We start from the raw sequence: 26,578 nt of genomic DNA on the forward strand, positions 1-26,578 counted from the left end.
ATAAATGCAGTTATTTTTACCCTTTTTAATTTTTGCAAAATTTGTAAGTTCTTGTTTTAGCATCGATAGCTTTTTTCAAGCTAAACAATAGACCATGCAGCTGCTTAAAAGCCAAGCTGATTGGGTTTACAGACCTGTCAACTGAGCAGTGTCGGTAATTCTGTGTCCAGCCTCGTCCCCTTCATCAGTAATAAATTATTCCACCATGAAAAGCATAGCCAGTGTTTATTCTGTCTGTAGTGCATTGCCTGCTGTTCAGTATTTTCTAAAGCGCATCTGCACTGGCCGCTTAACAATGAACAACCAGAGTAAAAGGGCATTGGTCAGTGTATATAAGATGAGTGACAAGCGGCCCATCCAAACACAAACCAGCGCTCTGGAACACAACGCAGTTTTTTCAAAGGGCCACATAAAAATACACCAATGCTAAGGCCATGATTGTTCTGGATGTTTTTCGGGTTATAAGTACAATACATAACTAAGGAAATGGTAACTTCTGTTGAATGCAAGCGCAAAATGCTTCCACTGCAGTTGCAAGCTGGTTTTGAAGAGAGAGAAAGAAAAGTGATGAAAATGATTGGAATTGATGAGAGAAACACACTCTTTCTATATCTTTTAGACACGGAAGTACTGGAGTGTAATGCCATTTGAGTGCCCTGGAATTGATTTTTTCCCATGAATTGTGAGCTGTTAGATGTATTAGAAGCACATTACAACTGTACTCATTTAGAGGTCAAACACTCCTTTCGAGTGTTCCCAGTGAGAGTACTGAACACTGTAGCAGTGTGAGCTTTTCTCCACAACTCGCTTCACTCTACTACTTTCCTGTCTGTTTAACCACAATTAGCTTAAATCCACTATTCCGTGTCTCGCTCTCGATTCTGTGTCCATGTGTTTTGTTTATTCTGGTTGTGTTTGAATGAGTACAATGCTGAAAGAATGCATCGTTGTCATGGTCTATTGACTTGGAGATGGGGCACTACAAGGTTAATCCTTTTACTTCCTCGTTAAATGGAGTGGTGTGTCTGGCCAAACTTGGATGAAATTCACTATGCTTTTGTGTTTATCCGTCCACACTGGCAATTACTTAACAGTATCACTGGCCTAAAAATAAAAAGGTATATCTGACTAAATGGCTTGTTTCAGCACCTTTTAGCAGTAGTGTGCGAACCTAAACAGTCTATCGAATGCTTGACTGTTAATGACAGGTGTCAAGTTGTACTTTACTAAATATAACTAAGTTAAAAAAAAAAAAAGACTTTAAAAAAAAAGTCACTTTTTTTGTTTCAAAAAAACAGGATGGTGTGAAATAAAGACCTGTTTCATTAGTGGTGAGCTGTTTTTTTTTTAAGCAAATGTTTTTGTCCATCACAAGGTGTGAAAAGTGCGAATTATGTTTAATGGGGAAAAGGCCATACGCTAGGTTAATAGGTTTAATGACATAATGAAAGAGTTAACGATGCCTGATGCACCCCCGTTAGCGTACGCACCTCCAGTTTATATGCTAACAATATGTAAACCTAATGTTGTGCAAAAATAAACAAAAAAGTCTGCTAAAATGTAATTTGGGTTACTATGTGTAAGAAAATATGTAGCAAAATTGAATACCTCAAGTGGAGCCAAAGGAGATATTTACTATTATACAACATGTACAACACAGAATCTGATTGGACGAGAGCCATTCCACATGTGGTGGTATAGAGCATAACAGCACTGAGATGTTTAACTACGTATATGCATCATTTCACATCCCAGAACAGTCATTATTTATACTAACTATAGGGTCGCAGCATGGTGAAAAGTAGGTCTGTACAGTTCCACAGTACTGGAATTGTTCATTCTCCTTACCATTTAGCTACAGTTGATAATTATTGGTAGGAATTTCAGTTTTGTTAAACTAACTGTCCATCGCCAACTGTTGGTCGCCAAATTGGAAGGATATGTGCTGGTGGAGGAAAAATAACTGGGTAAATAAATAAACAAATCCTAATCTGTTAATAAATTGTGTTTGTGGAACTGTTGTATAAAAACAATATCACACTCATTCCTTTGGCCACAGAACTTTACAGAACTAAACTTTACAGAACATGACAGAGGAAGGCATACAGTAGGTATTTGTAAAGTGAAAAAGTAGTGAAACAACCAAATATTAAACAATTTATATTTGTGTTTATTAGGTTAGAATTACTTAAAGCTTCTTGAAAAACTTTTTGTTTACCAATTCCATTGCTAGTGAATGTCTAGCGTTGGTACCTTTCACTGATTCCATCATTCCACCGGTGTTTGCTACATACAGTAAGATTCTAATTCTAGCATTAGCTTTTTGCACTTAAACCATTACTACACATCTTATGGGCTGTTAGTCTGTGTGGTGCATGGCGATGTGTGATGCTCTATCCAGCTGTGGCTTCATTATGGCTTCAACTTGTTCGCCTGTAGCATTCCATGGGTGATTGATCCGATTGGGATCTGGGGAGTTTAGAGACTGGGTCAGCGATCTTCTGGGACCTTCTGGGCCTCATGCACTGGCTGTTCTGGTGCCTTTCCAGCAACTCGATTAAATAAAATAAATTTTTATTTATTTAGCACTTTCGACAGTGGTCATTGCCACAAAGCAAGGCGCCAGAGCTACTCTGGAAGCACAAAGAGAGCCTAAAATCTGTTTGGCTGATCAGTGTATGCAAGTTGCGTTTAAAGTTTTAACCAACAGTGTTGGATGATGTATCCCCTGCGTGTTTCGGCAGGGTCAAATTGTTGACATGCATGTCAAGCAAAGAAAAAAAAACATCTAGGGGATTGTTGAAATAATATAGTTAATTATAAATCATTAGTGTGACTAATTAGGGAAAAAAAAATAGAAAATAAAGTTTGGACTTTGGATCATGTGGCCTGATGAGTCCAGATTTACCCAATTACAGAGAGATAAATGCATCAGGGTAAGAAAGGAAGGCCATGAAACAGTGCAGGTCCCAGTGTAATAGAATTTTAGTGGAATTGGAGTGAAATGAACAGTTTGCTGCCAAGTTCTTTGGATTTTTTTCTCCCTCACATTTGCCTGGAACCTGGAAGAAAAAGCAGCACCAAAAATGTTTAGATGTAGTACGGAGTCCCTGTGTAAAGCATTACCCAGTGTTAGAAAGCTAGTTGAAAGAGCTAAGTGTTAGTATTTCAGAGAGACATCAGACTGAGAGTAAGGCAACATTTTTCTGCTTTCCTTCCAATGCTTCAGAGGAGGCAGGCAGTCTCATGGCGGATATGCAGATCAGGAAGACGAGGAAGACTCCATATGAATGTTAAGCCCGACTCTTGGGTTATGCCTAATGTTTCCAGCATTATCAGTCAGACTTGTCTGATGTTTCGTTCTTCTGTGGTTTCACTTCACAAAAAGTGCAACCTCGCATTTTTCCGTGAAACCCTCTAAAAACCGATAAACATCCTCTCTGCCGGTTTAATAAGCGTGACAAGTTTAAGGCCCTTGAGCAAGACGGATGAGATCGGCTGGCTGTATCTGGGAATCATTAATGGCAGGTTAAGAAAAGACATGCGAATGACGCGAAGGCTGCTACTAGCAGATGAGGAGTCAGTGGCCGTGTGCCGTTTTATGTACTGTGATTTTTCTTGTGTTGATGCGCTGTTCACCACTTCCGTGGGCTTTTAGACAAAACTAAAGGAGTGAGATTCCTTTAAATAATGAAGGATTCTCTCATTCCCACCACCCCCCCTGTTTCTCGCACCCAAACGGATCTTTTATTCGTTTCCATAGTAACTAAAAGACTGTCTCTGTGCCGAAGCGTGAGGAATCTTTCATGGCAGTGAACGGGCGGATGGACGTAGAGTGGTGGAACAGCGCCTTCCAGAGGCAGCACGGGCTCACGGCAGGGGGACGGCAGCACATGAAATATGAATTACACAGAATTACACTTGTATACACTTGTCTGAGTTCTGCATTTTGAAAAATGCAGCAGTGAGTGATTTTTCTGCCTCTGTTTCCTGTGTGTATCGTCTGTCTCTCTTGTCTGTCTCCCATGCTCCTGTGTCCTCTCTCTCTCTCTCTCTCTCTCTCCCCCTATGTGTTTTTGTTTCTATGATTTTGCTTGCTCTCCCCTTCTCCCCTAGAGTCTCTCTGTCCTCCCATAAGTTTTTTTTTGTCTTTCTACCTCTCTGTATCTTCCCCATGTACCTGCCTTCCTCTCGCATGTGTTTCTATCGCTATCTGTCTTTTTCTCTCTGCATGCAAGTAATTGGCCAGTGCATATGAGAGTTGAACTGCAGTTGCAACTCTTGTCATAAAGCTCATATAAAGGATGAGCTCATGGATTGTTGGATTAAACTCAATGTCCAGCCTGGCTTAAATAAGAACACTGTTAGCGATATGTAAATGTATCATTCTGCTACGTGTTTTCAAGACCTCATACGTATTGGCATTGCATGAAAAGGTTCACCAGATCTGTGTTGATTAGATGTTATTCTTCTGTCACCTAGATCAATTAAATTCAAAACCCAAGAAAAGAAAGCTTAATTCAATTACAAAAACAAAAGCGTTGCTTCATTTCCCTGCAGTTTTCTCTGCCTCGCTATAGCTAAATGAACATTTGCTAACTTTTTACCTTGCTCCATTAACATTTTAGCTCTCGTACTGTGCAGTACTTTGTAATGCAACCAAAAATAAATAAAAAATAAGCCAGTCTTCCACAACAGTGTGATTTTTTTTTTTTTTTTTTTTTTAGATTTGAAAAAATCTGTTACCCTCAGTGGTCTGCCTAAAATTTAAATGCGAAACCAAAATTTCTTTTCTTTTATTAATGTCATTGTTCAGTCTTGTCACTGTGTCAGCGGGAAAAGCAGTGCTATTCAACACGGATGGGAAAATATCAAGAAAAATGACTCACAGGGACCAAATGTCAGGCTCTAAAGTTCTTAATAAAGAAAGCATTTGAAAGTAATTATCGCAACCTTTTGCTTTGTTAAGGCAAAGATTCCGCTGAAAAGATTCCTATATTTAATCACACAACTACTTTCGTCCATGTTTTGAAAACTGATTAAAAGTGATCTTTCAAACAAAACCCATCAGTTGCATCATTCAAAAGGAAAGTATACATGCACTGCCTATGAATGGGCCTCGCTGTGTGACGCCGCGACAGTCTAAGTGTATTTGTTTGTTTGGTGGGCATTTATGAAGGTATTTGCGTGTATTCCGCTCCCAACCTTCCCACGTGGAGTGTGGTGTGAAGGTGATGTGATCAAAGCTGCGAAAAAGAGTTTGATATGCAGACGACCAGAGATGTCAGCTTCATCCCAGGCAGTAACTTGTTTTTTTCCCCCCCTCCCCTCCATCCTTGCGCTCACAGAGGCATTGTGATCAGATGAAGGAGCAGAGCAGTGGGTGCCCGAGCCCACAGGCTGAGCTCAGACTCGATGTGCTGCGAATCTCAATCAAAGATCATTGTAGCAAAGAGCACAGGGATGAAAGGAGAATGGCAAGAGGAGAAAGATCACAGGTGGAGAGGTTGAGGAGAGACAGGGGAAATTGGGGGAAATATGTTTATAGTCCGCAGCTGAATTCATGTAAAATAAAATGACAGGATCTTAAAATGCAGTACCGTAAATCTCATCAAGGCTTGTCTAGAGTTGGTGTTTACTTTTATACAGCTTGACTATTTACAGTATATACATGAGCTGAAATTTATACCCAGGTACTTTTTAGTGAGAACCAAACATCCTGCCTAGAAGCTCTCAGTCACTCTCCTATAAACATCTGTCCTCTCTCCTTAGTTTGTCTTCTAGGAAGTGTACAGTACTGCTGCCATGTTGGGATTGAAAAAAATAATCATCTTTTTACTATATGAATACAATGCAAAAAATAAATGTTTTCTTAAAGTAACCAGATGCTTTTTTGTGATAATACAATATTTGATTGTAGTAATAGGATACCTTTTTATAATAATTATGATAATCTGTTCTCTTGTAGTGACTGTGATATACCTTTCTTTTTTTTTTACTGCAGGGTTGGTGGTTTGAATCTTTTCCCCCGTGTGTGTGTGTGTGTGTGTGTGTGTGTGTGTGTGGTTTGCTTTTTGGGTTTTATCTGATTTTCTTACCTCAGTCCGAAGACATCCAGTGTAGGTTGACTGAATTCTAAAAATAGCCTGTAGTGAGTGAGTGAGTGTGTGTGTGTGTACTGTATATGTGTGATGGACCAATGAAAGTTTTATATATATATATATATATATATATATATAGCAAAATGCTGATCGGTATTATTTTTCCCCCTTAAATGACAACAATGTGCTTTTTATGTCTTTCTTATTTAAGTTGTTTCAAACTTTTAGGTCTCTGGAGTAAATATGCTAACACACACACACTTATTTCATTAACCCCTATCATTATGTAGAGGTGAATTGAATTTTTCCATTCTTACTCGTATCAGTATTCAGTGTTGCTGTCAATAACTCCCATTCGCTGTGGTTTTTTTTCTCCTCCTTTGGAAAGGGCGATCAGGATGGTTAACCTGTTGGCTGTTTTAGCAACAACACAAAGCATTAAAATAAGCCTAAAATCAATGTTAAAGTAAAAACAAAACAAAGGTACCTACAGCTTTCAGTGAGATATTATCGGCTTGTTTTGTCTACCGTGTTCCAGGCCGATACACTTCGTCGGTTATTAGCTGCCCTGATATTGAGTTATTGCTTCATGCTGGGCCTCATCATTTATATAGAACAGTTAGACCGGAGCTGTGAAGTCAAACCTTGCTGGAAGTACTTGTGCTAGGACGAGCATGTGAAGTGAATCACATGCAACCGGAATATTATTTAAAGCCATTTAAAACACTAAACAGGAACAGCACCTTCGTTCTCTTGGCGAGATAAACACTACAGGAAATAATATGCGTAATGTCATTTTATTTGATTGTTTTGTACCGTCTCTATATTTGACTAAAAGTTGAATTTGATATTTATGCAGTTCTTAATGATATTAATGCAATGAATATAGACATACAGTACCTAAGGCATGTGCTAGACTGTGAACACGGCACCAAATTAGCTTTCGTACTCCCCTACACATTGTGAGATCTTCTGTTTGACTGAATTAAATGCACAGTGATCTGCTGAGTGCTCTGGGATCTGGTTCTCTTCGCAGCTCCATGCGGTGGACAGTACACGGGATCAGAGGGAGTCGTGCTATCTCCAAACTATCCGCACAATTACACTACAAGCCAGACGTGCTCCTACTTCATCACTGTCTCCGGAGAGTTCGGTGAGTAAACAAAGTGTTTTGGCACAATCTGAAATGTTTTTACACGTAATCACTGAGAGGAACACATTTGCCCTCAGGCACTGAAACAAAGGAATATTTTACAACTTCAAATATTGCGATGCTCTGATCTGATATTGGTTTTGAAATGTGGCATTGGCTATTAAAGTGGCATGCCATCACCGGCCACTTTATTACTCTGTACCAATCATATAGAGTGCAAATGTACAAAATCAAGCAGCGATGGATCAAAAAACAAAACAAAACAAATCCCTGGTGTCAGATGAGCTGGAATTAAAGTGGTGGCGATTTTTCACATGCAGTATAACAGTCTGTAGATGTAGTTCTGTTGCCAGAAACATCTTGGTGAGAAGAAAGGAACAGTAAGCCCAAACACAAAGCTCAAATAACCACTCTTAACCACCACAGTGAACAGAAAAGCATCTCAGAACACCAAACCAAACCCTGAGACAGATGGGATTACATGAGCAGAAGACCAAATCCACTCCTGTGAGCCAAGAAACAAAAATAAATTGCCTAGTCTTTTCTCAGTCTTTTTATTATGCAAGTTTTATTAGATTCTGTATCTGTCTATGAATCTTGATGAAAAAAATCAAACACTTGCATTGGTGTAAAGTCAGAGTTGGATCGGGTCAGTGGGACGTCCATTGTTAAGTGCAGAACATAATATGCACATCTCCCTGCCGAGTGAACACTTACATTACAGGTGTAATGATAGTGGTACAGCAGTGCATACAAAACAGCCATTTACACTATAAGGAACCTTAAGTGGCACCATCTGGAACTTCCAGGTTGCTATGATGGTTAAAAAATTAAGCCTCATCCCAGATAGATGTTAATACGGTATATGGTAATGTGTAATGTATTTGTTCAGCATGTGCAAGGTTGTGATTTATTTTTATTTTTTCCGGCGTCAGACATCCAAGAATCCTTAATCGGATGAAATACACTGTGCACACAATGAAGCTAATATAAGGATCCCTGGTCAAGTTCAAGAGGTTCACTTTATTGATTCGCATAAGATTTTTTACTTTTTTTCTACATTTACTATCTAAAAGAGTTTCAGTAACTAATTCCGCTCCAAAAAATGAACAAATCAAACACTCGATAATCTTCCATCATGTTGACAGAGTGTGAAAAGTAAAGCTATGGCTGCTGCATTGGATGAACCTGGGGGCGTTGAGGAAATCCTCAAGCTCTGATATTTACATAGAATCAGTGTGAGTTTTCCCGCGGGCTGACGCAGAAGACAAGGGCAAACATCTAATTAAAGAGCAGATAATAGTGTCGAGTCGCTCTGCGGCTTACTGCCCTACCACGTCTCGCACCGGCTGCCCTGACACTTGCCCTGTACCTGTAATTGGCCGACTCCCTCTTCCCAGCATGCCGTGCATGACCCTTGGCATTCCTGACAGCTTTATATCACCTAAGCCTTGGCTGGAGATCAAGGGCGATGTAGAGCTCCCTGCAGAGTGAACACTTACATTACAGGTATAATCATAGTGCTGGAGCGGTATGAACATGGGTAGTGCATACAAAACAGACACATAAAGGCGTCAACACTTATAAGCGAGGAGAACACAGCAGGGGGTGCTTTTATAAGAAAACGATCCAGGACAGAATAGTGTAATACAAGATAAAGTGGCGACTTTCCCTATAATAGCTTGGCTTAAAGTGTATTATTCAGCTTATAACCCAGTGATTTGCAAATGATTCCCTTCTGTAAGGTATTAATGAACGACGAGGCACTTTCGAACCAAATACACTATATAGTTAGAAATAATAATATATAATAGGAAATAAACAAATATGAACAGTCATTCCCTTTCTTTTTGTTCTCTCATGGAGTGAACACAGCTTGTCTTGTTATAGAGAAACCAGAAAGCACAAAGTCCTTTGTCCTGGAGACTTCCCCATGGCGTAAAACTCACTGACTTCCTTACCGCTTCCTGGAATGTTCAATAATTTACCATATAAACAAGTATAGGTTTGAGAATTTCACAACTCGGTGGTATAAGTTTGTTAATTAACTGACACCATATGTAGTTTGTTTCACTACAGGCTGTTTTAAATTAATCCATTAAGACCTAATGTCGTTAAAAAAGCATTCTAAAATCCGAGCATTTGAGAGCTTAAATCTGTGAACGTATGTTTTTCTCTTTGCCCCAAAGTTCATTAATGGTATTTGTTTTGATCTATTTACTTAAATGAAATACTGAAAATGCTGACAAATATGCTTGTTTCCATACATATAATTTTTTCATTGCTTTTGTTGGGTAGTGCAACAACAATAACCGTATTGAATTCAATTTCATTTCAATTCAATTCCGTTTGTTTAGCGACTTTTAACAAGGGTCATTGTCACAAGGCAGCTTTAAAGAATCAAAAGACAACAAAGGAAATGTTTATAAATCAAAAGAGTCCATTACATATCATAGTTTGTTCAGTATACACAGCTGATGCACGCCGTCATCTGGCACTGAAGGTGTCGATGGACGCTTGACAAAGCATTCGTGTGTACAGCAGCCGTAGCATGAGCATCAGTGCCTCGTTTTGGCCGCACACGCTCCCTACAGACCCTCGTTTTTCAATGAGTTTCTCACAGTCATGCTCAGATGTGACTCCCTTAAGTACTGTTGGTTGAGGAGCACTTCTTCTCAGGTCCTCCAGCCACTCTTTGTAGTCCTTCTTGTCCTTGGCTGTGAATGCTCTTCCTCCAGCAAAACCTGCAGGAATATGAGCGCAGTAGCATCCAACAGACAAGATGAACCTATCCTACACTGGGATGGCTATCGGACCAGCCGATCAGCAAATCCACGCAGTCAGAACGTCATGCTGGGAACAACAACCTTGAATTGGATCCATTTTTTCCTTTTTTCACTTCACTGACCCTTTCCCCAACGGATCATTAATTAAAAGATACCGTAGTAGCCTTGGCATGCTGCCAAACGAAAAGTCAGGTCATCGTTTTTGAGCCGATTTGATATTTGCCCGAGCAAGCTTGACCTGTATTCCCTCGCACCCTGTGACATTTGTGGCATAGATAGTGGAGCTCTCTGCCATAATCCACACCTTAGAAGCCCATTTTGCTGGTTTGAGGAGGAGATACCATTGAAAGTCGAGTCTTCTCTTGAATTTCGCCATGCTCTCATCTGCCGTCACAAAGCTGTTCACCTCACAGAGGGACTGAAATTGACTGCAGAGGTAATTAGGAAACCAGCTTAGTTCTGACAGCTCATCAGAGCAGCCCAGATTTTGTACTTTGCTATTTTGTAAGTGAAAATACTTGAAATTCATGTTATTATTGTTATTATTATTGTTATATTTTTCTGTTTTTATTATTATTACCTACAGATGATTGAAAATCTGTCCCTTGCCATGCCTTTGGGGAAACTACTGTAGAAAAGCCACTTCTTTTGTTGCCAGTAATCTCTCCTCGCTGACAGCTGGAGAATGCCCATGGTGACACACAGCCCAATAAAACTTTTCATTTCCTTCACTGTAACAGGTGTCCACTTGGAGCTCTATAGAGTTTTGCTACTGGTTTGTGCCTATCAATTAGTCTCAGTCATAAGCCAAAGACACCCCCTCCTCTGTGAAAATATTGGAAAATACCTGTAGTGGCATTGTTACAACAGGCTCAGGGCAGGTTAATCTTTACTCCTGGATTGCAGAGACGCTGGGTCTTATAGTCTGGTTCTTCATGAAATCCAGGAAAACTGCTTAAATTCTCTTCCTCTTCCTCATTTGCCTTCTCCGCTGAGTCTATTAGGTCAGCAGGTATGTCAAACCCTGTGTCTAGAGGTATTGTTTTCATCCTGCTGTGCTCTGCATCAGTGTCGTTACCCCTCGCTCAGGTCGTGAGCCATTGTTCGAAGTTCAGTGATGAGACATTTTCTATTTTGCTTTTTAAGAGCACTAAAAACAAACAAATTGAATATTCTATAATGCGTATCACTTATGGCAAGATCTAAAATGTGTCCATGTCACATCCGGTCTTAAACGTATATACACTGTTTCTATGACTGTTCAACTATGCATATAATGTAATCATTGTGCCGTATACAATAGGATTTTAACAAACTGTAGTTTTTATGAGAATTGTACAAATATCTGATATCTAATTTTGTTTACTCTTTCTACAGTTTCAGTATCAGTTGTTATATACTGTAGTTATATAGTTCTTTAAAACATTGGTGCGCAGAAAAGCATCTCAAAGTGTACAAAATGTTAAACCTTTATGTGGATGGGCTAAAACAGCAAAGATCAGGTTCAGCTCCTATCAGCCAAGAACAAAAGGGCTGAGAACAAAAACGTGTTATTTTTCCAATCTTGAACTGTCTAGTTTGGTGACGCTATGTTCACTATGGTCTTAGATGACTGCTCTTGGTTATCTTCAGTAAGTGTCTTACCCTGCTCAGGATCACAGTGGTTTCGAGCGTAACCCAGGAATGCAGCATTACATGTAGAGTGAAAAAAAAAAAGATAAGAAAAAGTCCTTGGTAATAGACATTTGGTAATCAGATTGTACACATCTAATAATAATAATAAAAAAAAAAGTATGATGAGAAAATGCAAATAATCCGACTAGATCAGCAGCGTTCAGAAGAGAGAAGACTACTGTAACACCTGCGACATACTGTAGATGGATGAGCACAGTGTACAGGATGAACATTTATTCAAACACAAAATCACCTGCCTGAGGGATGTGTGTATGAGGTGAAATTTATTAAAATGTCTAAGCACTTTATTTAGGTGTAACACTCTCCTGTAGTGCATATGACAATGATGCACTCTACCTATTTTATTTATTTTTCTCCTCAGTGGTCTTCGGGCAGTTTGCCTATTTCCAGACAGCTATGAATGACTCAGTCGAACTGTTTGATGGGCCAAATCACAATGCCAGGCTTCTGAGCTCCCTAGCCGGCTCTCATTCTGGTAAGTAATAGCTTTACCTTGTCCTCAGCATTTGTTGTTGATTTGGTTTTGTGCTTTGAAATGCACAAATCCTTTGGAAGAGGGGACAAAAAAATGTGAGCTGGCATATGCAGCCTTTGCACTAAGCAGGGAATACAATTAAGTGTGTGCAATTTAGCAGGAAAGGGAGTCATGAAAGAGACTTAATGGCTTTATTCGGGGAGGAAAAAATGGGTCCTGCGGGGACACTGCTTAACCATGCCTTTTCTAATCATTAAAACTTATTTTGAACTTGGCATGCTTTCTTGTTTAACTGTGCAGTTGTCAGCAACTGATCATTCAACGTCAACTTGATGAGCTATGTTTTATTTGTTTATTTTATTATATATAATTCTTTTTTTTTTTTTTTTTTTTTTTTTACATTGTTTGATAGTTTTTTTTTGTCTGTTCCACATTTCAAATTTGAATTTGTATGTCAGGCACCGAACAATACAGTTTATTGTGGAGTTTGCTGTTAATGTGTGAAGGCAGTCGAATGCCTAGAAAGAAATTGCCCTTAATTCTGGATTCTTCCTAGGATTGATGAAGGCCATTGGACATAAACTATCTGTATGGCACTTTGATGCTTTCTTCTTTTTATGGTCCACCGTGCAACAATATAATCCCTCAAAGATGTGCTGTAAATTCTGTCTCAGCCTTTGAGCCCAGCAGGCCAGAAATCCTGCCAGGCCTGTCTTTTCATGCTAGAGTCGTTAACCCTGCAGGTTCTGCCGAGCAAGTTGCTCATCATTGGCATCACAATTTTTTTTTTCTTTTTTTAAGAATGACTTTGCATTTTAGACCGCTGTTTTCTTTTACTGAGATGATAGTTATTGGAATGTGTTCAGGCACATCTGGGTCTAGTGAGTGGTTTGGTTATTTGGCACCATCCGTCCAAGAATATAACCCCCCCCCCCCCCCTTTAACAGTAAGTTACAATTTACAGTTAGCTATAAAAATGTGTGTGTGTATATATATATATATATATATATATATATATATATATATATATATATTAAATAAAGACAAATGTAGTAGTGTTGTAATAATACACCATATTGCCAAAGGTATTTGCTCACCTGCTTTCACATGCATATGAACTTGAGTGACATCCAATTCGTATTCCATATGTATAATACTGTATGACTGCACTGGAACAGCAGTCATGCTCGGTCCCTCACTTCCAGTAAAAGAAACTGATGATGCTTCAGCATACCAGCTTTGTGGGAGCAGTTTGGGGATGGGCCCTTTATGTTTCAACATGACCAGTGCACAAAGCAAGGTCCATAAAGACATGGATGAGTGAGTTTGGTGTGAAAGAACTTGACTGGCCTGCACCTCAACTCGATAGAACACCTTGGACTCTATGAATTAAAGCGGCCTTCTCGTCCAATATCAGTGTCTGACCTCACGAACGCGCTTCCCGGAAGAATGGGCAAAAATTTCCATGAACACACTCCTAAACCTTGTGGAAAGCCTTCCCAGAAGAGTTGAAGCTGTTATAGCTGCAAAGGGTGGACCAACATCACATTAAACCTTGCGGATTAAGAATTGGATGTTACCAAACTTCATATGCATGTGACGGCAGGCGAGCAAATACTTTTGGCAATAGAGTGCACAATAATCCTGTATAATTAAAAATGGAAATTATCATATGATTAAACTGAAAATTGTATGCCTCAATAATTTTGCCACAAATATTCTTTAGAAATTACCATATTGTATCCAAGACAAAACCTAGTGCAGCTATGATGTAGGTTACCTGATATGCTAGTCAGAATCTCATCGTTTAACCAAGCATGCATAAACGTACAAGGAATTTGTTCCTAGTTTTTATTGATCATATACACTTAAAGATACAACAACCCATGCCTTATAATAGTTTACAGGTAAACATAACACAATCCTAATAACCTCTGACATAGGACTGTTTACACATTGGCTACAGAAGTTTGGCTCTGTACAGGTGCGAGAAGTCCCTTATGATTTTCTCAGCCCCGTTTCCTGACAGAGAATGTGTGCAGGCTGTGGAGGGAGGATAGGTTGGTCCTGATGATACGTTCTGCTGACCTTACTACACTTTGAAGTCTGTTGGCACAGCAGCTCCTCGGGCATTTTGTGCTTCCTTAGCTGGCGGAGAAAGTACATCCTCTCCTGTCCTTTCTTAGCATTAATATTTCTCTCCCACTTCAAGTCCTTGTACTGGTGAAGAACAGAATTTAGCACTGACACAGTGCAACCCTGGATTATAAGTGGACGTGTAGGGACTTATTTAGAGTCCACTGATATCCCTCTTGTCTTGCAGTTGTTTAGCTCCAGGTAGTTGTCTGCACCACAGGGATAGCTGGTCCTTGCCTTGCTTCTTGACTTTATCCAGACTTTATGCCATACTAGATAAGGCTGACATTAGCTGTTTTATCTGCTAATTTCAGGATCATGACAGATGAGTCCAGAGAGGTGCATTAATTTAACTAGATTGAAATGGATGGAGGAGAGACCATGCACCCCATGTTGGCACTGAGAAAGTGAGTGCTGGATGTGATCTCCCACCAGTTTCACATGCTGCTTTCCTTTGTTGAGGGATCCAGTTGGAGGTGGATGTTGGCACAGAGTTTTGTCTGTTAGTTTGTGGTGAAGGATTTCCAGAATGATCATTCATACTGAGCTGAAGTCCACAAAAAGGATTTAAGAATAGGTCCTTGAGGAGTCAAGGTTTGCTCCAGGATATATTGTAGCCCAATGTTAACTGCATCCACCACAGACCTACAGTATTGGATCTATAGGCAAAGGAGCCTGTGATGTCCTTCAGGTACAGGTATGTCAGGCCTGTCATCTCAAAGCACTTCATTAATACTGGTCTTTAGTTGTTCAGTGCTCAGACAGGGGATGGTGTCGATGGCTGGTTGATGGGCTTCTCCAACCTGCAGTTAAAAAGTTCAGGTCTTCAACTAGTTTTAAGGTGTTGTCCAAAGGGTGTTTGAGGTTTTCTAATTGATACTTCTTTCCCCTTCCACTGCTGTCTCAGTTTTGCAGTAAACCATTGTATTGTACTTTAGGTTGTCAGCTTCTGCTTCCAGTCTGTGTAATCAAAACAGTCCTAGGATTCTTACATGGGTTCGGCTGTCCATCTCTTAACTGTAATGACTGTAGGTTTGGCAGTTTTTAGTTTTTGTTTGTATGTACTGTAGGTATGATGGATATCCTTTACGCCCATGGTGTAGCAGCGGTCTAGATTTTTCTCTCTCTCTTATTTGGCACCTACTGTACTCCTATAATTAGGAAACATGTTTTGCTGTGTTGAAGTCGACTAAAACTGTGAACAGTGAGTTTAGATGGTTCTGCTCCATGCATTAAATGTGGCTGCCAAACAAATCGAGTGCGATTGCAGGGGAATCTAAACATTAGAATAAACAAGGAAAACTCCTGTGACAAACAGAATGGTTTCCAGTTAACGATTAGCATGTCCAGAGAACATGTGTAAGCCAGCCTTTATTAACATAAGGTGGTAAAAGCAAACTCCAGTGCCTTTAGACTTTCCCATCAGCTCTGATTTGGGGTCTGCACAGTATAATTGAAAACTGGGAAAGTGAACCGTGCTGTCGTGTTAGGACGGATAGCTGTGTTTCTGTGAAGTGCAGACTGTTGCACGGCGTTCCTATTGGTTTTTAAAAAATTGTACTTCATCCATCTTTTTTCAGTGAACAAAAGTTAGTAAGGTGTAAAGCTGGGAGTGGAGAACAACGTAATTTGTTTCTGAGCTCAACCAGCATGCCAGCACACTTCTTGCATTTGCGTCTTACAACATTTAGAACTGCCAGGCGAGGTTGGGGATCGACTAACTGAGTGTGATTCACGGTGACCAACAGTTCGTGTTTCATGTATCACGGCGATCATAAACAAAAACAAAGCACTCTAACGAAGTCGACCCATCCTAAAAGCAGCCAGAAGGACATTAACTATAGAAATTAATGTTAAATAAATTATTTTAATATATGTTAAATACAATTAGCATGGAGCTAACATACAATATCATTGAAAACACTACAGTGATGATACATCATTGTAACTCAGGTTATTTGACAGAAGGTGAACTGTTACATTGTACCTTTTTTGCCACGTTGTTAAACAGTTGATCCACTAGGGTCGTACCTACAGTATATACTGCACACTACTTTGGCTCATTGTTCATGTCTTGTGTTTTTATACCACACGAGACAGACCAATGATTCCTTTGGCTATTAATCTATAGATGTGCAAGCTTTACTTCTCCACATCTCTCTCTCTCACTGCTACCTTTCAGCATGTCCAGAAGCGACAGTTTGGTTATTAAGCCATCCGTCTTTTATAGTAGCTCCATCTTATATAGCGACTTGGTTTATTACAGGACATTCACTGCCACATGCCACTCTCGGGGAGTTAAATGTGATTATTTGGCATAACTCTGTATTCCAGGCGAGACCTTGCCTTTGGCCACTTCAAACCAAATCATGCTGAGGTTCACCGCCAAGAGTGGTCCTTCTGCAAGGGGATTCCATTTTGTTTACCAAGGTATGCACACCTTTATGTTTCATGAAAAGGGTGGTCTCAAGGGAATGTATTATCTGTTTATAGCTATCCATCTGTCACCTATGTTCTCCTTGAGAAAAATGGGCCATTTTACTTTTACTCAGCATGTGTTGATGTAATGAAATACAGATACATTATTTCTAATGAACATGTGTGAATAAGAAAGGAAGGTGCAATATTTTGTTTACTTTTTATAGATGGGCACTAGTAAACAGTTTGCCGGCTAAATAATCCCATATTCATAAACTTGAATGGCATTAATTCCTACTTATACTACATGTGCCAGGTCAGAGTCATGCTGGTTTAAAACATAAGGGATTTAAAAAACCCTCCAGGTTTAAACCAGGTATAGTATACAGATCTAAATTGCCCTAATTTTTTAAAAATGATTTATTTATTCCTACACTTCTTGTTAATGGATGCCACAGAGGACCATTCGTTTCTATCTAACTTTGTCCACCACATCGTCCCTGCATGTCCTCCCTCACCACATCCATAAACCTCCTCCTGGACTCCTCCTCCTGCCTGGCAGCTCCAGCTCTAACATTCTCCGCCCGATATACCCCTCATCACTCCTCCACATACGTCCAAACCATCGTAATCTGGCATCTCTAACATTGTCTCGAAACCGTCCTAATTGCACTGTCCCTCTAATATACTCATTTCCAATCCTATCCATTCCTATCACTCCCAAAGCAAATTGCAGCATCTTAGGCTCTGCCACCTCCAGTTCTGCATCCTGTCTTTAAACCGTACAACATTGCTGGTCTCATTCTTTGCCGAAACCTTTCTGTGACAGGTCACTCATTTAGCTAGCTAAATAAATATGATGCATTTATTGAAACAGGTTTTGTGTGTTTATTGTGAAAAATGCATTTTCCTATTGCTAAGACTTAACCTCCTTATATATGTTTAAACAGTATTGGAATGAAATTAGAAGTGAATGCATGGGACTTGAAAGTAAACAGACCATGTGGTTGGTGTTATTAGTAATAAAAAAAGCAAAGCATCAGTACTGTATGCCAGAGTCAAGTGCATCTAGAGAAACCTCACAACTAAGCACACACCAAAACTAGCACGGTTTACCTAAAAAAACTAATCTGATACAGTGTGTAAGGCAGGTGAACAGGAAAATACTTCTAGTCCCTTTTATGATTTTCTTTAAGGTGGTGAAAGCAGGGTTGACATTGAGGATATTACTTCAGGAGGACGTTTGTGTAAATGAATACATCGAGACTTTTTTTTTTTTTTTTTTTGCCTCTGGTTACAAAGAAGTAATAAAAATGACATGTGAATCATGTAGCTTTTTAAAACTGGTGTTGTAAGCAGCTTCATATAAAGCTGGTGATCTATTAAGGGATGTTCCATGGGCAGTTTTCAGTACATATTGCAGACCATTGCATACGAAATTTTTCTCCTTTAGCACTTTTTATGGCACATAGCATTCAAGGAATTCTTTAACTGGACAGTTCCTTCGGCCACATGGAGACAACTTGCTTGCACATTCACATATGTCATATCAAATTCAGGAAACCTCAGTGAACTCAGATTAAGCTGAGATGCTTTAATTAAGACTCCTCCAGGGTTATAATGACATTCATTTAAACCGTTCAAGATGACTCATTATGCATTTTGGTATTTCTCATTACAATAACATGGCTCTGAAAAACACTGCAAATAAAAGGGGCTTGTGTGTGCGGGTGAGGTGCCTCGTGGCGCATCTGCTCTGTTTTGATTAGAAATCCATTTGCACCTGTCTAGCGGTTCCACGCACCAGTGACACGCAATGCAGCTCCATCCCCGAGCCCAGATACGGCAGGAGAATAGGTGCGGAATTCTCTGCCGGCTCCATTGTTCGATTCGAATGCAGCCCGGGATACCTGCTACAGGGATCCAAAGCCATTAAGTGCCACTCTGTTCCCAATGCGTTGGCACAATGGAACGACACCATCCCCAGTTGCATAGGTAAGCATTGTCCTGAATCTTCGCTTTGTTTATGTTGTATGTGGGGAAAAAAATAGTGTATGAGTGAAAGGAGCTCAGCATAAAGGGGATGCAGATGGAAGGTCTGGTTGTGTGTGTGTGTGTGTGGGGCGGACAGACAGACGGACAGACGCTGTATGGGTGTTTAAACTTTTAATCCATGTAAGATTGACATTTCCAGTCCCTAATTCACAGAGTTATTTGGCCTTAAGTGAGAGCCTTAACCTCTAAACCTCTAATGTGCTTCGGGAGAATAGAGTACGATTGACTTTTGTGCTTTTACCACTTCATCGGTTGTGGCAGGATATAAAGGCAACTCAGATATGCTAAATGAAAAACAAAAGGACTGTTCCTGAAGATTATAACAATCTTTTCAAGAAAGCGTGGCTGAAGGATCATAACCTTTAGAGAACAAACCCACAGACTTAAACAGGATTTGGAGATTTTCCTCATATATTCGCCCAGCAACCTAGACACAACTGTTTGGCTGGTGTTTTCGGCTTAAGGGCAAAAAAGGCGGTGTTTACTTGGATTTATCAGGGCAGCCCCACTGGGTTATATTTCTTAGCTTAAAGCCTTTCTTAAAATACAATGTAAAGTCCTGGGTCACTTCCACATAGCTCCAGGTCAATATAATATAGTTTCATTCATTTTTTTTTTCATTAGGCCGTACTGATACCATTGTTTGGGGATTTGTTTTGTTAGAAATTTCTAGTAATAAAGCACGTTCTAGTATTTAATGAAATATGTTTGAGTTACATAAATCAATGAAGTTTATGACACGTGATACCGTCATGGTCATAAAGGTAAAGAAATGATTCTGTGATATTTTTCAGTAAAATGCAACACCCTTTAGAAATATGTCTTCATGTCGGTGGTTGATATTTTAAGCAGGGCCATAGTAAGCATAGTTTTAGCATCCTGTGCAAACAAAAAATAAAAAGAAGTGTGTCTCAGTACACTTAAGTCTTTTTCTCCCGCAGTTCCGTGCAGTGGGAATATGACGGAAAGGCGAGGCACTATCCTCTCCCCTGGCTTCCCCGAGCCCTATGGGAACAGTCTGAACTGTGTGTGGAGAATCAGCGTCACTGAAGGAGCTGGGATTCAGGCAAGTGGAAAAAAGGAAAATGGAAAAAAAAAAAAAGCACAAGAGCTCATCAAAAGCAATAAGCCAGAGCCGACGACACAGTAGACTGGAGCACATTTTGTCCGGGAACACATTTCACTCCACTGCAAGCAGGCTGAATTACACCAGCTAATTTTAGAGTTGGGGAAAATAAACACTTTGTGCCAATGGCAGCACAGGAGAGAAAGCATGTAAATATTATGCCGTTGCACAGAGGTTTAGCAGATGAGAAAATGATGCGTAAGCTTGTTCTGATGAACAATCAAACAGATCTAAACGCATAATAACCAGAACTGAAATGTGTTTGCTGCTAACCCTTTATGAGGCATCATTTGGCATACATTTGCATTTTTAAACTAGATACTGCTATAAAATAACGACTCTTAATTAAATCATTGTTTGAGTTGTATTAGCTCTTATTTGTCTGCATGTTAAAGTAACATATTCATCCTGGATGTCTCCCAGATCCAAGTCATGAGCTTTGCTACAGAGCATAACTGGGATTCCTTAGAGATCTACGATGGTGGCGACATGACCGCACCGAAGCTCGGCAGCTTTTCAGGTGAGTAAATTCTTCATTTAGCACTTTCTCAGTCTTTTATAGCAATATTCACCCTATTAGCTGACAGCAGCTCTGCGCGCACATGGTGTCTCCATGTTGTGTCACTCTTCCAGGCTCATTATTTTTTTATGCCACATTAAAACTAAAGCCAACCTTTTCTGCAGATTTTATTTGCTTAAAAAATGGGGTGGTACTTAGGTTGAGAACAGGCCAAGGCCATCTCTCCATCTCTATGCCATCAGTGACATGACAGATGAATGCCCTCATTTAGAAGTTGGACGAACAACAATATCAGCTCTGGGGACCGCTTGGGTTCCGATTGGCAACCGGTGGTGCTTTCTTGTCCTCCCAATTAATTATAGCCACAGGATTCTCACAACTAAGCATCTGTGTGCTGGTAATTAAATGACTGAATAGTATGATTGTTGTGTAGGATGCTATTAGGGTACATGTCACTAATTCTGTTAATTATAGGCATACAGTATGGTTTAAATATAGAAAAAAAAAACGATGCAATGGGTTTTATGCAATGTCAGAACATTTATTTCCATCCAGAGGCACACTAATTTCTTCTGCATCTTGTCCTGATAATGCGAGAGTTGGGAAGCTGCGTAAAGACGGGATGTGGGTTCTCAATATGCCTTTGATATCAGGGAACAAAAAAAAATCTATTGATGAAAAAATTCAGTATATTCAGGTCATCTGACCTTTTGGGCACTTACTTTACTGTAACGTTGCTGAGGCTAGACCTGACCAAGAGGAATCAGCTCCAGATCATACCACTGTCCCAACAGGCTTGTATGGTTGGCACTAGCCATTACTGGTGCATCATTTCATCTGCCCCTCACTCCACTGTACTGCATCCTAAAGATGTTCTTTTGGATTTAGATCCAGCACCCATGAAAGCCAAAGAAAAACAATGACCTTGTCATATTTATGAAACCAATTTGAGATAAATTTTTCATTGAGACGTGATAGAAGTCACTGCTGTTAAGATGCCATGATGCACATGGTCAGCAGCAACATTTAAATGTGCTGTGGCATTTAAGCAACGATTGATATTTTTTAAATAATTATTAAATGATCATCAAGAGAACATTCTCCACATCATTACACCACTCCCACTGTTTTTTCCCCCAGTCTTCAACTGTGCAGTTTAGGTAACCCTGTGCCCGATTCAGCCTCAGTTTTCTGTTCCTGGATGATAGAAGTGGAAACCAATGTGGGCTTCTGCTGTTGTAGCTCATTCAAGGTCCAATGCTTGTCCATCCTGAGATGCTTTTCTGCTCACCATGACCGTTTAGATAAGAGTGGTTATGTGAGACACTGTAGCCCCAGTCAGCTTGAACTACTCAGGCAATTCTTCTTAGACCCCTCTCATCAAAAAGACATCACTGGGTGTTTTTCTTTATTGCACCATTGTGACTAAACTGAGACTATTGCATGAAAATCCCAGCAGATACGCAATTATAGAAATTCTCAAAGCAGCCTGTCTGGCAGAAACAACCATGGTATGATCAAAATTACAGAGACCACATTTTTCTTTATTCTGATGGTTGATTTAAACATTACTTAAACGCTTTGCACTGCTTCATTTGGTTTTATAATTGATAAATAAACAAATAATAACATAATAATAATAATAATAATAATAATAATTCCCTTTGTACCAGCACATCTGTATACAAAACCAAAAGAAGGAAAATTGCCTATAGTAGGAGTGACTCAGATCCTCCTATAAGGTGGGAGGTTTAATCTTTTTCTCAGTGTCCTCCCTCATGAGTGAATTGCGGTTTGTCCTGCAGCACCACTTTCAACATGTCTTTACTCGACTCAGACCACTGTCACAGTGGGACTCTAGTGAAAGGTCACAAGAGTGCCCTGCGGCACATTCTGACTAGCATGGTCTCACTCTGACTCCCGCACAACTCCCTTTTGCCCTACTCCTGTTTCGCTCGGCACAAATACTGAACGCTGAGACCCCCTGCTTACTCATCAACCACTTAGGAAATTGCCCAGCAAATTCATCTGACATGTCCCTGTGAGCGAAGAAGCTCAAAAAAATTGATCATTTTTCCACATCTGGGACTCACCGTGGTCCAAATGATCCTTTCCTAGTGTCAGGTATATTTTGTGCCTTTCTGTCCCATTCGTTTTTTTTTTGTTTTGTTTTAAATCATACAGAAGTTGCTTCTAATTCAGTTATAGTGGTGCATATTTTTTCAACCATAATTTTAAATCAATATACACTCTTTTCTTCAAGGTGATGCCTACAATTTGTATTTACTGTACTTAAAGGTTTTCAGACATGTAATTATATTAACACAGTACAGTATAACAAGATTTCTTTTCCCAACACAGCTAGAGTCTATATAAAAAATTCTTAATATATGACCATAATTCTTCACTGTGAAGGCAAATTGGAGGAATCCTGCCAATTTTGAGGAAAAATGAGCTAGCAATTAATTACCATGTCCCCATATACTTGGTTTGAAATCCCACGGAATGCATATTATTACTGTAATCCATTATACATATCGGGCGTTCATCACAGACCTTTAAAACAAAGATGTGGTCTACATTTAACTGCCAAAACTTAAAGCGCTCTCAGTTCTGATTCATTCATTCATTCACCACTTATCCTGGGTTCTGGAGTCTAACTCGAAGAGCTCAGGGCACAAGGCAGAGGACACCCTGAATGGGGTGCCAGGTTATTAAAGGGCACAAGCACACATAACATACACTCACATCAGATTGTGCACTACAACCAAGCTGAAAACACCAATTAGCCTACAGCCTGGCTTTTGAGTATAGGGGAAACTGGAGAAAACCCACAAATCATGGAGAGAACGTGCAACCTCTACACACTCACAGTGGCAAAGAGCCTCACACCCATTCTTGGAGGTGCAATGCGACACCATCCCCCTCAATACTGATTCAGGTTTCTACACAACTTTGCTGATTTCCTTAAAGTCCTAAAGGTTAAGAATGGCAATAAATGATGTGCTTTATAAACCTGAATACTGTTAATGGAATTTGGTGTGGGTTTTATAGAATGACGATTTAAAAATTGGCAGCTCACGCATATGACTTATCAAACTTGAACATAGCCAAAAGGTAAATCTAAAAAGATGCATAGCCAGATGAGTTGCAAAGATGCTTGTTTTGGGGCAGCACTTCAGTCAAATAATCCTTCTAGTTCTGCCATCACAGCAGGCATGTGACAGGAAGCCATTGCACACTGCCCTGAAGCTGATCTATTGAGAAACAAGTAGTGCATTAAACATTCATATGCATTGTAGAGAAAGCCTTTATGTGAGCAGTATAGGCATATTTTAAGTAAGTAATGTTTATAATAGTGAATTTATACATGCACTTAAGATTGGTGCATCAGGAAATAAACGAAATGCATACATTAACAGCCAATTGTGTCTTATTTGAATAGATGTTTATATCTGGCTAAATCGGTTAATTATTATCATGATTTATGAACATTATGCTACATTTAAATAAAGCTTCTAAGATGCAATGGCCAACCTGCAACTAGAAGAAACCAAAGAAGAGCATGTTTCTGCAGTACTTGGTACTCGGACTAACAACCCCCCCCCCCACACCCCCCCCCCCCGCCCCCCTTATTTAAAGCACTTTTTGTAAGTCGCTCTGGATAAGAGCGCCTGCTAAATGCCTAAATGTAATGGTAAAGAAAAAGTAATCCTACTTTGAATTTGTAAAAAATCAACAATAAATGAATATTATTGTACTTTCTTAAATGTGTTTATAGGTGTGTTTTTATTAGATCACCCTATATAGACATACATTGGTTAAATTGATAACTATTTAGAAAAAAGCTAAAATTTTCATGATCACTAATGTTAGATGGCTAGCTGGTTGCTAGCACAGACCTCACTAGGGAGTGTACGTACAGCACATTGCAGCTTGAGACACATCAGTTCAGCCACTTCTTGGGCACTTATGGCTGGCTCTAATGAAGTGTAGCACAGCCTTAAAAGAAGATGCCATGGCAAATGGACCTGACTTACACACCACCTGAGCCACTGCAGCCATCCTCTTTTTATATGGTTCATTCTAATGAAATAAATAGTCTTATTTGTCTTAATATAGGGATTTTTGTTGGCTTGGTTTGTTAATTTCTTTTACATTGATATTTCTTCAGTTAATAACTATTCATTTAAAAAGGTTTAATTAAATGTGTTTGCAATTAACATTCAAACGCTACTGAAATATATTACTTAATTCATATTAATGAATGTATATGTTTCATTATTTCCTGATGTGCCAAGGATTAGTGCATGTTAGCTAGTATGCGCCAGTATATAATTTAAAGTATAAATAAAGTACATTGCTTTTTGTCAATAAAGTGTGCAAACAGGAAGAATGATCCCCGGCAACAACATAGAAGGACCACACACAACACACACACACACACATTCTATGCAATACTAACTGAGATATTTCCTGGGAGAAATTTCTCTGTCGTTACAATTGCTCCTGGCTGCGAAGTAATGCAGTGCCCTAAATGCACCATATTCAATCCGGCAAAATCTATTTAGACCCATCATGCTCTCATCTGACAGGTCTAAGAATGCAGTAGATTGCTGTCTCGCTCACAGAAATGAAGATGCGCCGAATGCATAGACACTGGACGGCGCTCTATCAGGCCTGTCAAACCTCATCTAGAAATTATTAGTCAGGTCATTCAAGCGCAAAGGAGCGTTTTTCCTGCTTCAGTCATCACTGTGATGCACTAGGACTAATACATGCGTACAACTGGCTTGAAATGCATGAGTCAGGCCATTACAGGCTGCGAACTGGACAAAAGGATAGGCATAGTTTAGACCATTACGTTAGGCTCTTTGATCACTAAATAGTTCACAGATTATGCTGTGGTTAAAGATATTATAGTGAAGGAGAAAAAGATATTCGTATTTAGGAATGGGCTACAAACAAGTCCATTTTCTGGGCTCCCCATTCAGATTATGCAAATTACCTGCTTTTAGTTCATGCCTCAGAGGTTGCCGGCTATTTCCTACAGTAATATTTTAATATTTAAGTTTTTTTTTTTATTATTTATAGTGAATCAACCAACAGGATTAAACCTCTTTAAGAATAAAAAAATTGGAAAATAAATGAAGTCTGAACAAGGACATTGTAGTTCTTCACCCTTTTCTGCTTTCAAATGTATTAAAGGACAATAAAGTAAAAAACAATAAAAAAGAAATTAAATGGAATAGACGAATAGAATCACTTATAAATGAGAAGAATTGACATAAAAACCAAATTGTGGTTTGGTACATTGCCAAATTATTGTTGCATGAATAGTCCCAGATGTAATTATCACATTAATCACTGCAAATTGAATTCATCATTATGGCTTTTTTTTTCTTTGTTACATGGCAGCTCTTGATAATCCAGCGCAGCCTATTATTTCGCATTTTATTTTTTTATATTGTGCTTCAATATTTACACATGCAGACTAATTAATGGAGACATAAGATCCTAAATCGAATTGACAACAAAATGTAACGTGCACAATGTGGGCTATTTCATCTCACAAGAAAATGATGCCGATGTTGTTGTTGTATGTAACTGAAGTCTGTAGTTACGGTAAGTGTTATGTCTGACATGGGCAATTTCAGTACTAAATACACATGCTTAATCGAATTATGAATGTGGGCCGAGATGTTTAGATGAGTCTAATATCAGTGTCATTTTCTATAATAATGTCAACACCTATATATCAATTCTGTCTTAAAAAGCTGCCAAGTCATATAATTATATTCAGAATGAATATTGCTATTCGTTAATGCCACAAGCACGCAAAAGCCTCCTTTTATATTCATTTTTTTATCTGCCATATACTTCACAATATTTTAAACAAATTTTGAAGCTCTCTTTAATAGGAGTCAATTAATTTACATCATGAGCACACTGACTCTACGGAACGGCTGTGTCCTATCATAAAAAAAAAAAAAATGTAAGGAGTCACAATGGAAAAAGATTCCCCTTGAAACTCCAGATGAAAGTTCTTTTATGGCATTAAAAGGCCAGTGACGAACCTCACTTCCTAGGGCCTGTCGGAATATTTCTTTCAT

General features: G+C 39.3%; 1 protein-coding gene across 2 annotated transcripts in view; it reads left to right on the top strand.

The window, feature by feature from the left end:
* LOC128528790 (CUB and sushi domain-containing protein 1-like) overlaps positions 1 to 26,578 on the top strand; it is a 401,372-nt gene that overhangs the window by 313,293 nt on the left and 61,501 nt on the right. For both annotated transcript variants that reach the window (XM_053501914.1, XM_053501915.1), the window contains exons 31-36: positions 7,138 to 7,254; positions 12,097 to 12,210; positions 16,681 to 16,776; positions 18,556 to 18,759; positions 19,761 to 19,885; positions 20,369 to 20,465. In XM_053501914.1, the coding sequence (XP_053357889.1) occupies positions 7,138 to 7,254; positions 12,097 to 12,210; positions 16,681 to 16,776; positions 18,556 to 18,759; positions 19,761 to 19,885; positions 20,369 to 20,465 (753 nt within the window). The remainder of the gene's footprint in view (positions 1 to 7,137; positions 7,255 to 12,096; positions 12,211 to 16,680; positions 16,777 to 18,555; positions 18,760 to 19,760; positions 19,886 to 20,368; positions 20,466 to 26,578) is intronic.

The sequence above is a fragment of the Clarias gariepinus genome, chromosome 8 (assembly GCF_024256425.1).
Source record: "Clarias gariepinus isolate MV-2021 ecotype Netherlands chromosome 8, CGAR_prim_01v2, whole genome shotgun sequence".
Taxonomy (NCBI): Eukaryota; Metazoa; Chordata; class Actinopteri; order Siluriformes; family Clariidae; genus Clarias; species Clarias gariepinus.